The 16,943-nt window shown below is 43.0% G+C and overlaps 1 protein-coding gene across 19 annotated transcripts in view; it reads right to left on the bottom strand.

Moving 5' to 3' along the window:
• Positions 1-16,943, bottom strand: part of CLIP1 (CAP-Gly domain containing linker protein 1) — a 125,531-nt gene that overhangs the window by 29,641 nt on the left and 78,947 nt on the right. For 15 of the 19 annotated variants that reach the window (XM_023241361.2, XM_023241360.2, XM_023241364.2 and 12 more), the window contains 8 exons: positions 15,052-15,109; positions 14,230-14,313; positions 13,119-13,275; positions 11,622-11,787; positions 11,309-11,524; positions 5,919-8,186; positions 4,650-4,766; positions 2,494-2,600 (listed from right to left, as the gene is read on the bottom strand). In XM_023241361.2, the coding sequence (XP_023097129.2) occupies positions 2,494-2,600; positions 4,650-4,766; positions 5,919-8,186; positions 11,309-11,524; positions 11,622-11,787; positions 13,119-13,275; positions 14,230-14,313; positions 15,052-15,109 (3,173 nt within the window). The remainder of the gene's footprint in view (positions 1-2,493; positions 2,601-4,649; positions 4,767-5,918; positions 8,187-11,308; positions 11,525-11,621; positions 11,788-13,118; positions 13,276-14,229; positions 14,314-15,051; positions 15,110-16,943) is intronic. The other 4 variants (XM_023241373.2, XM_023241374.2, XM_023241375.2 and 1 more) reach the window with 1 other exon arrangement.

The following is a 16,943-nucleotide window of genomic DNA, read 5'->3' as shown; positions in this document are numbered from 1 at the left end:
TAAGGTGCGGGGAAATACCAGGAAAGTTCTAAAGAACACAAAGCATCCCAGATGCATGCTGGGAAATAATCAGCTGCTCATTCTCTAGCTTGGAGCGCTGAGGAACAGTAAAATAACTGCTTTTTTTTTTTTTTTTTTTTTTGAGAAGCACCATTCCCATTACATAGTACATTTATTTTAGTGGTCCTTGAAATGTGGCCACGTCTACAGCAGGGAACAATGAGTCACCGGGGGCAGGGGCTCTTTCAACCTACTCCTCCTACTCCCTCTACCAGCTTCTGATGCCTGTCACTGCTGTGTCCTACTGGTCCTTCCTCCTGCTAAGAACCCCAGCCACTGTGTGCCAGGCTACTGACAAAAGATGCAATCCCCTCAGTCCTGGTAGGCCAGATAAAAAGGCAGAGAATCAAAAGCAGCCCAGGCTGTCTGCTGGGTGGTCCTGGTTCCTCCTCACCCCAACTACACCCTCAGGGATCAGAGATCTGGGAAAAATGGTTCTAGGGAAGAGAACAGGCCATGGTTAGAGGAGCAGCAGCAGAAGCCTCAGTCTTTTGCTCATGATCCTTCGTGTCCAGAGTTAGGAGGCTAAGATTTTATTATTCCATGGAATCATTTGAAGAAGGGCAAAAAATGATCTCTTAACGGAGATAAAACCACCCCATACTAACTGGAGGTGGGTGACATGACACAGACTCAGTGAGGATGGTGAACACTTCAATACTAGACCAATGCAATGACCATCACGAGAGACTCCAAGTAGGCCTGCAGGAAAGTTTTATCTAAATCCCAAGAGCTGTCTTGGCTCGGTCCACACCGGCCCTGCCCCTCCATTACCTAGTACGGCCCAGAGACCTCAGAGGTGGGATTATGGCAGTGGGAGGTTGGTTAGGGAATCTTCTCCTGCTGCTCAGGTCCTCCCTCACCAGCTGCCCGTGTGACACAAATGAACTAAAGTCAACAGTGCTCCCAAAGCGCCAGGGCAGCATAATGACGTGTGTCACAGGGGAATGTCCCAAACCAGATCTGCAGCCACCCTCTTGGAACTGACGATGACTTTGTTTCCCATCACAGGGACCTTTATCTGTGTGATTTGGCTTGAGAAGGCCAAGAAGCTCAAGCCCATCCTGATGGCCACAATCACAACTGTCGACTGATCAATCTGTGCAGGTGAACAGAATTTTGGGGAACTGCTGAATCACTGTCTAGAGAAGTATCATTAAAACTAAGACTGAGTATGGAAGTTCTGAATCACTACATTGTACACCTGAAACTAATCTTACACTGTATGTTTACTAACTGGAATATAAACAAAAACTTTAAAAAAACACACAAAAAACTAAGACTGAGGAAGGGATTAATCATGCACTGCCTAAATTGCTCAGATGAGATTCCTTCTGGAGGATTTTACCAACTCTCAGAAGAACCCGACCATGTACCAGTTTAGTCCCAAGCTTGATCAACAAATCATACTGAGGATGGAGACTTGGAACTGATGCTTTTGTTTCTGTTTGAAGCTAATCTCTTTGTTCGATCAGAAGGGGGGGGATAAATAATACAAACCCTTAAAGGGCAGGGACCATATAAATCCATCTTCTTATCCTTCCTAGCACAGAAGACACACTCCAATATTCACTGGATTAACTGCCTTTACATTTCCAGGTTCACACAGTTGATATAGAGTGTAGCTCTCAGAACCGAAGAGCAACATGGAATCTACACCGAAACAATCATTGAAAAAGCCAGATCAACACCAACAATTAACAGACCTGAAAACAGACCTGAAAGGCAAGGATTTGGAGGTGTTGTTGACAAAGGAAACATGGCCAGCCTGTCTGGCCAGGTGGCAGACAGGTGGCAGTCTAGGTGGCAGACTGATGGATAAACCTGGATTAGAAAGATTCTTCCAGGGGCGCCTGGGTGGCTCAGTCAGTTAAGTGTCGGACTTTGACTCAGGTCAATCTCACTGTTCGCGAGTTGGGAGCCCGCATCGGGCTCTGTGCTGACAGCTCAGAACCTGGAACCTGCTTCTGCCCCTCCCCTGCTCATATTCATTCTCATTCTCTCTCTCTCTCTCTCAAAAATGAATACAATATGAAAAAGAAAAGATTCTTCCAGAATCCTTTCACCTGACTTCCATGCCAGAGGTTCAATTACTCTTAAAATCAAGATTAACAATCTCGAAAGTGACATGCTTTTTATCTCCCTATAGAAAGGATCTTGAGAGATTTATTTATAAAGCGTCCTAACTTCTCAGGCAGCAAGCACACTTTTCGTTTTGCTTCTTTAACTCAGCTACTATCTTGACTTCGCTTCCTCACAGCTAAGCGGTTATAGGGGCTCCCAGGTATGCTAAAGCATTCGGGGGACAGAGAGGGTGGTGATTACTCTTTACTTCAAGCAAGTGTTTGTCAAATTATTTTTTAAATCATTAGTATTGTTTTCACTTTTGTGACATTAAAGTCCCAAAGTTTCTCTCAAAGGACATGAACTTACATTTCTTTCCTGAATTCTTCCATTTTTTGATTCTCTACCGTCAGAAGCTCTTTCGATTTGTTCAGCTCTTCCACATTTTTCAGGTTGTTTTCTTTAAGTGTATCCAACTTAAAGACCAATAAAAAAAAAACTCGATGAAATTATTTCATTTTCCAGTGGCAGGACTGGATAGACATATTCATGCAAACGTGCACTGGATAGGTGAAATTAGTCAGGTACAAAAAAAGGGGGGGGTGGATTATCAGGTGAGGAGACGGCAAATGACCACGTCTATTATAAACGGCAAACCTCCCTCTTACATTTAGTCAGACATTTTCCGTACACCTGGCCAAAGTGTCAAACTAAATTGCTACATGAATTACAACAAAGGTTTGCTTCCACTTTGTATATAATTCTCAGTATTCATCATTGAACTTGCTATTCAAGTATGACCCCTCTTAACAAACACGAGAAATAAATTGCAAAGGCATGACATCAGCAAGAATTATTCTTTGCAATAAAAATTAAAACCCCTGTCCTTCCCCATAGATTAGTAGTTTCGGATGTATTTGTCAACATTAGAACTAAATGTACTGAGTCCCCATTACAAAAAAACATTTGAATTAAAGTATTTTGTGGGTGGGAAAAGATTTGGTTATCCATCTGAACTCTGATCTGAAGAGGAAAAAGCCCGGCAGGGAGGCTGAAAAGCACTCATACATTCAGCCCCATCACCTGCCCATGGGGGATGCAGCCAGCTTAGGGCCTGGCCCTGATAGGAGAGCCAGACACATCACTAGAATGACGGAGACGTGACCAACTATGGGCTCTGGCAGGTGACTGGGGCTCTAGGTGCAGAGCCCCTAGCACAGGGGCTCCCAAGCACAGGGAGCTCGCTCGGGCTGTCCATGACCCAAGGCGTGCTCCTGGCCCCAGAGTGGCTTCCTGGGACTTGTGTGGTCATCTTGTACAGAGATACCTCTGCCACGTCACATGCCACAGTCAGGAGGCCTAGACAAGTGTCTCGATGGTTTTAACGCCACAATGTTCCTTTTAATGCCTCTACAATTAATAGAGGAATCTGGAATTCCAGATTCACAGAACAAGAAAAACCAAGTATCACAAAGGGTCCAAAAAAATGATTTAGCCAGTCTTACATTCTGGTTATAACAAGGACACCAAGGGCTATATCATGAAAGTGCACAATTCTCCCTGATTCTACCCTCAAAAATGAGATATATTCCCTAAAATCTTCTTATTCATTTTAACTTCTGTGATTACCATCTGACTTTTTAATGCTTTTTCTTCTTCTATTAGGACCATCAGTTCTGTAAATGTACCCCCGGGTGTGTAGTTTTATTTACCCTGTAAGTATCTTAAAACGTGCATGCCTTGACAGATTTCCATCTTTGAACCTGCATAGTGAGAAGGCCTATGCTTTACAGAGCAGCTATTCAATGTGGCCAGCCCTTCCCCTGCTTAATTCCTTCACGTCTCACCTGACTATCCCTTTTAAAAACATCTGAAGCCAGGCAGGACTTCACCTAACTATTTTGGAGAATCAATCTGTTTAGGACCGAGAGGTAACTGCTTCCCAAAGAAAGAAGGGGCTGATATGAACTGGGAATGGGGAGGAAGGGAATCAAAAATAGGTCCAAGAATGAGAAATGCTACTTTCAACAGAATAAAAGTGATCTTGAAACCACAAATCTGAGATGCAGAAGTGGCTGCCTGGAGATGACACAAAAGGGAATCAGGACTGAATGACACCGAGAAAAGGCCTACGCCAAACTTGGGGCCGAGGAATGGAATTTGGTGGCTCAAGGTGGGAGAGAGTGAAAAAAAAAAAAAATGTATGTGATTTAAGATAAAAGACACAAAACTAGAGAATATTATGAGTACCTCTCTCTTCAGTTCCGTCATTGAAGTTATCATAAAAAAGCCACACTATTCAGGTTTTCCCCTCATTATTTCAAAGGCTGATCCTACTAAATAAGTAATGAAGGATTACACTTTATTTAATATTATCATGGCTCTCGTGTACATTCGACTCCGCTAACAGATCAAACCTGTGTGAGGCCACACTTCAAAAAATAAACAATCCTGAGTTAGTGATCAAATATCCCATGAAATCGGTAAGCTGTCCTTTGTACAAAAAGCCATTTAAATCTGATTACTTCATTCTGTAGTTTTTCGTTTGTTTGCTTGGAATCCTCCAAGGAGGCCAGAGTTTCACTCTTCTCTTTGGTCATCTGTTCCATTATCTGCATGGCATCTTCTGCTGTTTGAGCAGCCTAAATACAAGAAAATACTGTGAGAAATGAGGTCACCCCCGACCCCGTCAGGGATGCTCAGGCAGCCCTCGCTGTCTCGTGTGGTTAAGGCCCAGTCACCAATCCAATGCCGAAACAAACAGACCGAGACGCGAAAGGTCTTGACTCCAAAGGGGAACAAAGCCACAGACCCTTTTCATGCCATTCTTCAAACAAGCCAATTGCGATATGCAACCGGCAGATTTTCAGACCGCTCTAACCTACATCTTCCAAGCTCCAAAGTTACGCTGACAGTCACACTCATCATTCTGACCAATGTCGGAGAGAAACATTCAGGGATAGTAAAGACCAACATCCTCACGTAGCTGAATTTTCTCTTAATCATATCTACTGCTGTGTGTTTGAAACACTATTCTTGCTGTTTCAGATGTGGGGCTTTTGAAATCACTTGTAATTTAGGTGGGGAATTTCTCAAGGAAAAATAAAAATTATTTGGGCCGTTATTAACATAAGGCTCAAGTGTTTAATGAGAAGGATTAAATGGAAAGGTCTCTGAGAGAAGCTGTGGGTAATGAATATAAACATGGCTGTGAATAAAAAAGATAATAGGCATATGGAGACAAATCCTTAGCTAAGATATGAAAACAATCATTAAAAACAATGTTTCTGTTCGTTTATTTTTTGGTTTTCATAAAAAATAAATTAAAAGATGTTTAAGGCACTTGCTTACAATTTCACGTGGTCTAATAAAGCTTCCAGGAATTCTGCAGTATATCTTCCCAACCGCCAGCCATGGAGATTTCACTGGCGGGTTCCAAGTCCAGAAGGACAGACACAACAAAACAGTTAAAAGCCAAACAGAAGATACTATGTTTCAACATGTGCCCATTTTTCTACTGTTCTTAATCCTTTCAGAACCACAGTTGACTTTTTCTGGTAAATTTCTCCTTAAATTAAAAAAGATATCCTTTTTATTCACAGTTCACACCTCTTTCTAACGGAAACAACTGCGATTAGAGATTTAGTAATGAGTGGCCCCTTCAGGTGGTAACAAACAGCTTGAGACATAGGAGCAGTGGATTCAGTGGGGTGCCTATCCTCTCCAGGAGGCCGCTAGAAGTTAGTGCACAGTGTTAGTAGTCCAGGTGCTGGTCCCTGACCCTCCCACTTTACCGTAAATGACTGAAGAGTCTCGAGCTCTCTAATTTTAAGGGTGAGCTTGCTCTTGTCTTTCCTTAAAATACGGTTTTCATTTTGAGATTCTAGGAGGTTGGCTGAGATATGGCTGTTGGTTTTGGCCAACTGGCTAATCTCTTTCTGAAGGATGAAGTAGCTTTCCGCCAGCTTTTCCTTCTCCTTTAGGAGCTCCTCCTTGGTCAGTATCATGTCTCTCTTCTCGGCCAGGAGGTTCTTGTTGTCCTGCACCACCTTGGCGCGATCGGCCAGGGTGGTCTCGTGCTTCAGCTGGAGGTCATCCAGGATCTTGGTGAGGTAGCTGTGCAGTTCCTGCAGCTCTAACTTGGATTTGGACAAGGTGGCGAAATCTTTCTTCAGAGTCTCTACGTTGGCAGCGAGTCGAGCCGTTTCTGCGCTCAAGAGTTCCTTTTCCTTAATTATCTCCACCACTCTCTGCTCTGACTTGGTCTTCTCTTGGACGAGCACAAAATTTTCAGACTGAAGCTGCTTAGTGCGTGCTCTTAACTCTTCCAGCTCCTGCTCCAGGAGGACCAACCTGCCATGAAGTTTATTGTTTTCATACAGGGATGACTCAGTTTCCTGCGCTCTGGCTTCTTTTTCCAGGAGGAAGGACTGCTGAATTGTTTGGATCTCCTTGTTTAATCTCTGACACTCTTCTTGCAGATTCAACCCATCCCGCAGCAAGATGCTCTTTTCAGAACAGCAAGTCTGAAGTTCAGCATTCAGACTGTCCTTTGCTTGCAGGGTGCTCGTGTGCTCTTTCTCTAAACTCTGTCTGGCATCCTGAGCCTCTTTCAGCATCAGAGAGAGATCGCACTTGGTGGCTGCTAGCAACTGGTTTTCCCTTTTCCTCTCCTGAAGCTCCTTCTTCAGAGTGTCGAGATTACCAAGGAGTTTCATCTTCTCGTGCACTACGATTCTTCTGTTTTCAGACTCTTGATCGTATTTCTTTTTGAGGTCTCCTATGGTTTTCATGGAGTTCTCTCTTTCTGCAAGCAAATCTCCATTTTGCATTTCCAGGACAGACTTTTCCTTCAAGAGACTGACATGCTGCTTTTTGAGCTTAGCGATTTTCTGACATACCACCTCCTTCTCAGAAGTTAGGTAAGCGATCTTCTCGTTCAGGCTCATCTCCACATGGGTGGCCTCTTCCGAGCACTTCTTCAGTTTTTCAGCAATGAGCCTGTTCTCACTTAGAAGTTCTTCTTTTTCAGCCAAGAGTTTTCTCTCAGAGGCGGCCAAAGCTCCTTTTTCTTGCAGAAGCTGGATGCACTCGGAGTCTGTGATCTTCCGACTCGTCTTGATTTCTTCCAGGAGCTTTGTGAGGCTGCTATTTGTAGCCTGCAGTTGCCTCACGTCCAGCTCAGCCTTCCTCAGAGCCCTCTTGGCATCGTCTAGCTGTGTGTGGAGCCCACTGGTTTCCGTGCTGAGCAGCTGCTTGATCTGGAGGGCGGCCTCCAGGCTGGCACTCAGCTTCTCCCGGTCTTGAAGAAGCACGTCCTTCTCAAACTGCAGCTCTTTGTTGTTCTGGAGAAGATTTTCTCTTTCCATCTTTAAGGCTATGCACGTGCTATCAAGATCTGACTGCTTCTCCAAAGCTGACTTTTTCTCAGCCATGAGATCTTCAATCTCCCGCACCAAGGTTTTCTGATCTTTGACTAGCTCTTCGTAAGAGCTCTGCAGCTTTTGAATAACTTCATCTTTATCTTTAGCCAAGGCAAGGTTTTCAGTAGTGAGCTTCTTGATATGATCCTCTAGGTGACCTTTTTCTTCTTGATCCTTCTTAGACTCAGCAATCAAAGTATCTTTGCTGAGCTGGAGCTCTTCTGTGAGTGCCCGCAGGCTTGCTCCGGAAGCCCGCAAAGCGTCATTTTCCATACTGATCTTCAAAAGCTCTTCCTGCGCAATATTGATTTCTTGTAGTAATTTCTCTCTCTCAACAGCTAAAGATTCTTTATGGAGCTGCTCCTGTTGATAAAGCTTTTCAGCATCTTGTTTTTCTTCTAAGACTTTCTCCTTTTCTAAATTAAGAGTTTCGTTTACCGACCACAGTTTCTGTTGATCTTCCTGAAGTAAAGTTATTTTGGCCTCCACCTCTACCAATTTTGATAAAAGTGAACCTTTTTCTAACTTTAAAGTATTTCCCTCCTGTGCAAGAAGCTGCTTCTCTGATTTCAGACCCCTCAGCTCTTCTGACATTAGTTCAATTTCTTTTTTGGCTGATGTTAACAAATAAGTTAGCGACTACAGAAATAAAAGGTGGAAAGAATGGAAACAAAATGAAATCAAGCAGACAAATGCGAGCCCAAATAGCTTAATGCAACCTAAATCGCCCAAGCTTAAAATGTTTTGCAATAAATGTCCTAGAAACTACCTGGATAACAAGGGGATGGGGGGAAGTGGGGAACTAGATGAAAAGAGCCCATTAAAGGATAACACAAGGCAGGTTTAGCTTTGCGAAGTGCTGATCTACCTACTGGTTTATTTTATCTCTGCAACACTTTTGAAATCATCCCTGAGTGGTACCTACGAGATAAAAATGGTTAGTTTGACTTTGACATCAGGGCATGAAATTCTTTCCTGCCCTTCTAACTTCCCAATTATTTCTCTTGTAGGAAGAATTCAGAGAAGAATTTTTAAAAATACAATCTAGAGAATTACAAAAAGTGAATATATTTTAACCAAAAGCGGGGGAGGGGAAGGGTGGGGGAAAGTAAATTGTTGCTTTTCAAACTAACTATAAGACATCAGCTTACCAAAGGACAGTCACTGGCCTGGCTGATTTAATCCCAATATTACAACTTATTAAAAGTACAGACCAATTTGCTAGGTTTGGGTGACTGAAATAAATGATTAAAAAAATTTTTTTTCATGTTTTATGTATTTTTAAAAGAGAGAGACAGAACATGAGCAGGGCAGGGGCAGAGAGAGAGGGAGACACAGAATCCAAAGCAGGCTCCAGGCTCTGATCTGTCAGCAAAGAGCCCAACGTGGGGTTTGAACTCACAAACCGCAAGATCACGACCTGAGCCAAAGTCAGACACTTAACCGACTTAGCCACCCATGCGGCCCAATAAAATGAGTTTAAAAAAATATACTGGTTTAGGGGTGCCTGGGTGGCCCAGTCAGCTAGGCATCCGACTTTGGCTCAGGTCATGATCTTGCAGCTCGTGGGTTCGGGCCCTGTGTCGGGCTCTGTGCTGACAGCTCAGAGCCTGGAGCCTGCTTCGGATTCTGTGTCTCTGTCTCTGTCCCTCCCCTGCTCATGCTCTGTCTCTCTCAAAAATAAACAAATGTAAAAAAATTTTTTTTAATATACTGGTTTATAAAATGACTTGACCACATTATCTATACCAGCACTGTCCAGAACTGTCTGCAATGGTCTAAATGTTATCTGCACAAATATAGTAGCCTACTGGTCATGTGCATAGTTAGTGATCACGTGAAGTGTGGGGAGTGCAAATAAGGAGCTAAACTTGTAATTTATTAAAATTGAACAACTAAAATTCAAATTAATGTGGCTGGTAGCTAGTGTATTGGACAGCATGACTACAAATCACTGAGTCTTAAACTAGGAAACACAGAAGTTCTGTGGGCTCCATGAACCTCCTGAAATCTTATATAAAGTGTGTTGAGCATATAAATTTTCTAGGAAGGGAATACTTTAAGGGCTCATCAGATTCATAAAATAGTCTGTGAGCCACTGTTGCTGACCAATACTGAAATCCACAGAAACTGGATATCAAGACAACTTTGGAGGGGGAACAATCTTAACCAAATGACCCTTGTAAAAAATAAAAAACAAAACACCAGTAAGCAAAATTAATGAGACTTAACAGAAACTTCTAGAATGTCATGGTTTCGTCAAACTGCAACATTTTTTAAAGGGAAACACTAAAAAAGTGGAGTCTGGGGGTGCCTGGGGGGCTCAGGCAGTTAAGCATCCAATTCTGGATTTTGGCTCAGGTCATGATCTCACGGTTCCTGAGTTCAAGCCCAGCATCAGGCTCTGCACTCACAGTGCAGAGTTTGCTTGGGGTTCTCTCTCTGCCTCTCCCCCACTGTCACCCACAGGAGCTCTCTAAATAAATAAATAAACAAACATTAAAAAAAAAAAACCTGGAGTCTGTCCAGATAAAGGGATCCATAAAGATAAAAAATCTGGAAATTATATCCGGTGTTAAATGACTCGTAAAACTGGAGCTGTTTAACAGGGAGAACACAAATCCTTGACGGCCAGCATGAAGGAGAGAAAATGGAGGCATCTTATATATAACATAAATTATGTCATGGTCCAATTTAATTAACAAGTTTTAGGTGGGAATTGTTTGAAGTCCTATGTATGCTCTCTTACATTTCCTTTTCACTAAACTCCTGTATAAACACTAAAAGTAATTGAAGACAAGTATTTACTTTTCTTTGAGCAAGTTAAATAGTAGGAGGGAAAAGTTAAACAGTAGAAGGATGGTTGAACTTCATTAAGCTACCAGAGTCCAAAAATATACTGGGTTGCAGATATGATCCTGACACCATAAAATGAAATTCAACGTATCACATTCTACTCTATTTAATTTTTTTTTCAACGTTTATTTATTTTTGGGACAGAGAGAGACAGAGCATGAACAGAGGAGGGGAAGAGAGAGAGGGAGACACAGAATCGGAAACAGGCTCCAGGCTCTGAGCCATCAGCCCAGAGCCCGACGCGGGGCTCGAACTCACGGACCGCGAGATCGCGACCTGGCTGAAGTCGGACGCTTAACCGACTGCGCCACCCAGGCGCCCCAACATTCTACTCTATTTAATAACAGAACGTTTCCTCCCAGCCCCTGCATCCAGCTTCCTTATCAATTAAGCTCAGAGTGCCTTCCAGGGACATATAAAAGCCCTTTCTAGACTCCTCACTTCTAATCTGCCGTTTAGGAGCTCTGTTTCTCCAATGCTCACTTGTTTCACGCGGCCTCTGCTTCTCGCTTTGCTGCAAGATGTCCCTCCTAACCCCAGTGCAAGGCAGCAGCAAGATGGCCAAGATTAGAGGCCACAACACAAAGTCTATTGCAAGCAGGCAAACACAGCTCAGGCAACAGGAGACTCTCTGTGACAGCTAGGGAGCAAGCAGCATGGGGTGGGGGGCTGATGGCTACACAGGACACTCAGGGGAAAGCCCTGTACTGTGGCCGCCACCCCGAGAAGGACCAGCAGCTGGCAGAAAACACGTGAAGCCAGGAAAACGTAATTCGCCATCCCGCCAAGCCCTCATAGGTCAGCATTTGTAAAGGCCAGCGTACCCCGTCCCATCCGCTGACGCTCTCTAAGCCCCACTGCAGCCTCGACGCAACACAGCGACTGAACTGTCTCCCAGAACATACTTTGGCCTTGTCAGCTTGCTTTTTCAGTTCCACCATCTCCTGCAACAAGCCACTGTTCTCCTCCTGTGCGGCCTTCAGCCTCTCCTCTGTGTCCAGCAGCATCTTCTGTAGGCTCTTCAGGGTTTCTTCGTGCTTCGCCTTCATCTCTGAACTGGCTGCTTCGTACCTAGCTTTCAGATCCTGGCACTGGTTGTGGCTCGTTTCCACCTTCTTCTCCTGCAGAGAGCCCGAATGAGGGAGAGAGTCATCTAGCCGCATCTGCATTGCCCCTCACCTTCCTGCCAACACACAGTCCCATTTATTGCCTCCTTACCAGGTCTGACAATTTCCTCAGCAGTTCTTGCTTTTCTTCCTCATGCTTTTTAGCTGCTTCCTGCTGGCACTGTTCCGCTTTGAGAGTTACTTCCCCAATATTCTTCTGCAGAAAGCTTGCATTTTCATTAGCCTTTGTGAGCTTTAGCTCTAATTCTTCTACGGTTCTAGAACAAGTTTCAATACAAGGGGTCAGAGCTTTCAAAAGAATGCTTTGAATTCCAAAGATATGCTTAGAAAGATAGTATTAATAATTGTATTAATGATTATAAGTTGTGAATAACTTAATGACGTCTGAAACAACAAAAAATTAACCTGACTTGCCCTGAAGAATAATTTTAACAATTGTAACAGTTATAAATACATTATTTGGAGCGACAACTACTGTAATTGTGAAGGTTTATCATTTTATGTCAATAGATCAGTAAGGAAAAATGAGTGAAAAGTACACATATATGAGGAAATGAGTTATTTTAGTTAAGTTTCAAAATTTTAGCAGACTAGATTATCAAAAACTCATTCTAGTGCCGCTTGAGTACAGAAGATACAAAATGACACTTCAGAACTTGAAGAACTAGCTTCGAGATCCTACTGTGGCCCAACAAAGATGTACACAAAGACGTGAGACACAAACCTGGAGAACAGGCTATCAGACGACTCCGAGAACGGAGGAGGGAAACTCGGGCGGTCCCTCTGGGTTTTACACCTGTCCGACACCTGCAGAGATGGAGCTCCTCGAGGGCACCGTGCCACAACCGCCTGTGCAACTGCACCCACCTCACAGCGGGTCTGACCCGAGGCGGCCAACCAAGGCCCAGTCGCCACCTGCCCCGCCACCCCACGCCGGCCTGTGGATGCAAACCTAACTGCCAACTAGTCACGCTTTCAGACTCATTGGCCCTAAAATGTCCTCTGAAGGCTTTTTGCCTTATAAGACATTTGCTTTTTGTATGGAAGCTATTAAAAGAAAAAAAAAATCAAAGCAACAAGAACCTCAGAATAAAGACAACAGCAGAGGTGAAGATAAAAGAAGCTAGCGCTGAGGACGAACAGCGCAGCGACGAGAGCCGCGAGCTCTCTGGGGCCAGAACACAAGCGAGTGACTTCACCTTCTTGAGCCTCAATTCCTTTCTCTTCAAAATGGGAGTAAGACACTCACCTCCCAGGATTGTTACAAGAATTAGCAGGGCACACACCTACTAAGCCTGTAATAAGGGCTACCCTTCGTGACACTGAAACAGGTTAAAAAATTGTTAAGCGCCTGTAAAAGATGTCACTGCCCTTGGTAAAATTCTTTGCAAGTCATTAAAAAGTCCACAATACTGTATTACTTAGAAGGTCCAGTAGTTGACTGAAGGGTACACCGGGGTAATGACAGGAAGGAAGAGAGACAAGAAACTTTAAAACAGAACCACCCTGAATTCTGGCTCCGCTCCCTCCGAGACCTTACTTCAGAGGCCAACCTAAATTGGGCGCCCCTATAACCATTCGTACATACCTTTCTTTCAGACGTAGCTCATCGTTCATTTTTGTCAGCTGAGAAGAATTATCTCCAGACATTTTCATAATTTCTGCAATGTCGTTTTCCAACTTTTCCTTTGCCTTTATCAACTGCTCTTCTCTGTCATCTCTCTCTCTGAATTTTGCCTCCATATCTGAATATACATAGGAAAAACAAATTGCACCACAGTGTTACAGGCAACAAAAATTTATTGACTACATCCTGTATTCCGAGGCTTGTTCTGGGAATATTTGCATACAGCAATCCCTGCCCTCATGAAAATTATATTCTAGCCAAGAAAACGGACAATAAACAAGATCAAGAAAGAAAATAAATAGTATAAAAATAGGGTTAATTGCCAAGAGGGAAAAAAATATAAGTAGAGAAAGGAACCACGAAGGAGTCGGGAAGGTTAAAATCTTAGGCAGGGCCTCTCTGAATGGTAACATTTAAGTAAAGACCTGAAGGAGCTGAGGGACATCAAGTGCAAAGGCCCTGAGGCACAAAAATGCTTGCCATGCAGAGGACAATATGGCTGAAGTAGAATCAACAAGGGGAAGGGTACTATGGGCCTTTTGATGTAAGGAGAGACTACAGATTACGGGATATAATCAGAGAGATTACAGATTACAGGATGTAATCAGAGAGGTAACAGGGCCTGGCATTGGTAAGGACTGCAGTTTTTACTCTGCATGTGAGGGGAGCTACCGAGTGATCTCAAGCAGAAAAGTGACACGACCTGACTTGATGGTGGAAGGACCGCTCTGGTTGGGGTGCTACAAATGGACCAAAGCGGGCAGGGCAGAAGCAGGCTGAGCAGGCAGTGAGCTGTTAGAGCAGCTAAAGTGAAAAATGATGGGTGGCTTGAGTCTCAAGGACAGTGGTAGGAACGGTGAAATGTGGTGGATTCTGACTTATTTGAAAACAGGGCAGAGAGCATGTGTGGAATTTATAGACCTCAAACAAGTATTCAAGTATTTGATCTCATTATATCACACTATTGAGTGAAGAAGTTACCCCTGAGTAAATGTTATGGTAACGTACTATGGTTACCACAAATCCTAGGAAACCTACTATATCCAGTGCTTAGTAACCAGAGCTATCTTACCTGTTAAATTTTCTCTCAACTTCTCCAATTCGGTAGACAGCGCGTTAAACTGTTCCTCTTTTTGACGTAACTGATTTACTGTTTCTATGGAGGATAAAGTTAAAAGTTTAATATATTTCACACTTAAGAAGCCATCTAGAGGCTGGCTGTCTTAAACCAAATCAAATAATATGCTTGGGATTTGAGAGGACAGAAATGCTAGAAAGTCCCACCACACATCAAACCGCTGCATAATGGACCTACAGGAGTAAGCATGCGTCTCTTTCTGCCTCCCCACATCTGTGGATTAAACAGACACCAGGCGGGGCACCTGGGTGGCTCAGTTGGTTAAGTGTCTGACTTCAGCTCAGGTCATGATCTCGTGGTTCATGAGTTCAAGACCCGTGTCTGGCTCTGTGCTGACAGCTCAGAGCCTGGAGCCTGCTTCGGATTCTGTGTCTCCCTCTCTGTCCCTACCCAACTCTTGCTCTCTCTCAATCAATCAATCAATCAATCAATAAATAAAGCAGACACCACGCATCCCTTTCTAGGCTTCTCTTTCCTACTTCCAGCTAAAACTCAATAGTTATCAATGCCTGAGGATTAAGATAATACTTTTCCCAAGTATATTTAATTTTAATATAGAATAAGCTTCAAGTCAAAAGAAGAAAGAATTAATGGGAGTTTGAGGCTTCAGGAAGCTAATGCAATCCGGCTGCAGGAGCTTCCAGAAGAGGGACATCAGACTACAGGAGCATCTATTCTGTGTATTCCAGACGCCATCTTCAGGGTGAGAGTGTGACATTCTCTAAAGCCATCTGCTCATACTTTAGTAAGACATACCTTGCATGCTTCTCTGAACAGAGACCGCCTCCTCTGAAGCATCAGCAAACTTTTCTTTCTAAAAAAAAAAAAAAAAAAAACAGAATTGGATATTCAGATGAGAAAGATTTCAAATTATAGAAATAGAAAGCTTCAGTCAGTGATAAGTACAACACTATCTACTTTATGTGACTGATTTTGTTTCATCAAAACGAGCTTACACTCAAAACGTGTAGACACCAAGTGCTACCATATGTATACTGTGCATGTACATACACAAGTGAATGAGGTTTCTATGTGTGTGCATACCTAGGTGTGCACATACATCTGTACAGATGTGTGAATGTGCACACGTAAGTACATGTGGCACATGTGAATGCTTTTTTCATGTTGCCATCCTCAATTAGCAGGACTTCTCTTCAGATATCTGGCTAAGACAGTGATCAGAATTCTGAAATGTTTTATATCTGAGAGTAATGAGAACCTAACATCTTGAAACCATATCAACTAATTCTGGGGGCACCTGGGTGGCTCAGTTGGTTAAGCATCTGACTTCAGCTCTGGTCAAATCTTGCAGTTCGTGAGTTTGAGCCCCGCATCGGGCTCTGTGCTGACAGCTCAGAACCTGGAGCCTGCTTTGGGTTCTGTCTCCCTCTCTCTCTGCCTCTCCCCTACTTACGATCAGCCTCTCTCTCTGTCTCAAAAATAAATAAAACATTAAACAACATTTTTTAATAAAATAAAACGTACTTAAAAAAAAAACTATTTCTAAAACCAAAAAGGGCCATTGCTCACCCACTCTTTTCTAAACATGACAGTAGATAAAAACACTCTCCTGGTTTCCCTGAGATGAGTTTTGAGCTAGATACACCAACAACATTTCTAAATGAGTGTTTCTAACTATTTAGAATTATTTTAAAAACGAGTACATGAACCACACAAGTCCACCAAAGCCCACACATTGTCTACCTGTGTTATTCCCAAAGCCAGATTTAGATGGCAAGTTTTCTCTACAGGGTACCTAGAGGGATATGCTAACTTACAAAAAAAAGTAAAGCTTGGGGAAGAGGGCAGAGAAATGGTATGAAACTCAAAACACATTTTCTTAAAGGATACCATATTAGAAAATTGTCATTCCCTGGCCAACTTATTCTCAAAAAAGTAGCTAAAATACTGTACATCAAAACTGTTCAACAGAATTATCCTCCATGATGGAAGTATTCTATACTGCACTGTTCAATATGGTAGCCACTAGCCACATGTGGGTATTAAGCACTTCCTATGTGGCTGGTACAAGCAAAGAACTTAATTTTAATTCATTTAAATAGCCGTATGTGAACAGTAGCTACCAAAATGAACAGTGCAGCTATATATTTAACATTTGAAGAAGAAGTTTGTAATACTGGCATTGAAAAAAAAAAAAAAAAGCAAATACTCATTCACCCCTGGTATTAGCAAAAAAGTGTAGGAAGTGGGGAAGAGGATGGTATACGGAGGATCTAAGACAACTGTCCCCTCCTGACTCATGTGTCTCTTACCCAGTTTCTCCATAACCTTCAACTCTCCATGATGTGTGCTTATGGTCGCTGGCCCTGACTAAATTCGGGGTTGTTGGTTTTTTTTTATGTTTGTTTATTTATTTATTTAGAGAGAGAGAGACAGAGTGAGAGCAGGGGAGGGGCAAAGAGAGAGGGAAGCAGAGAATCCCAAGCAGAATCCACACTGTCAGTGCAGGGCCCAATACAGGGCCCGAAATCACGAACTGCAAGATCATGACCCGAGCCAAAATCAAAAGTCTGACGCCCAAGCAACTGAGCCACCCAGGTGCCTTGTAAGTTCAGTTTCTGATGCAGGAAGTAAGGAGAACAGTTGAGAAAAGGTAAGAAAAAGTTAAGAAAAAAAATGTCTTACAA

The sequence above is a fragment of the Felis catus genome, chromosome D3, assembly GCF_018350175.1.
Source record: "Felis catus isolate Fca126 chromosome D3, F.catus_Fca126_mat1.0, whole genome shotgun sequence".
NCBI lineage: Eukaryota > Metazoa > Chordata > Mammalia > Carnivora > Felidae > Felis > Felis catus.
The sequence above is the reverse complement of the archived record's forward strand: the minus strand, read 5'-3'. Positions and strand labels throughout refer to the sequence as shown.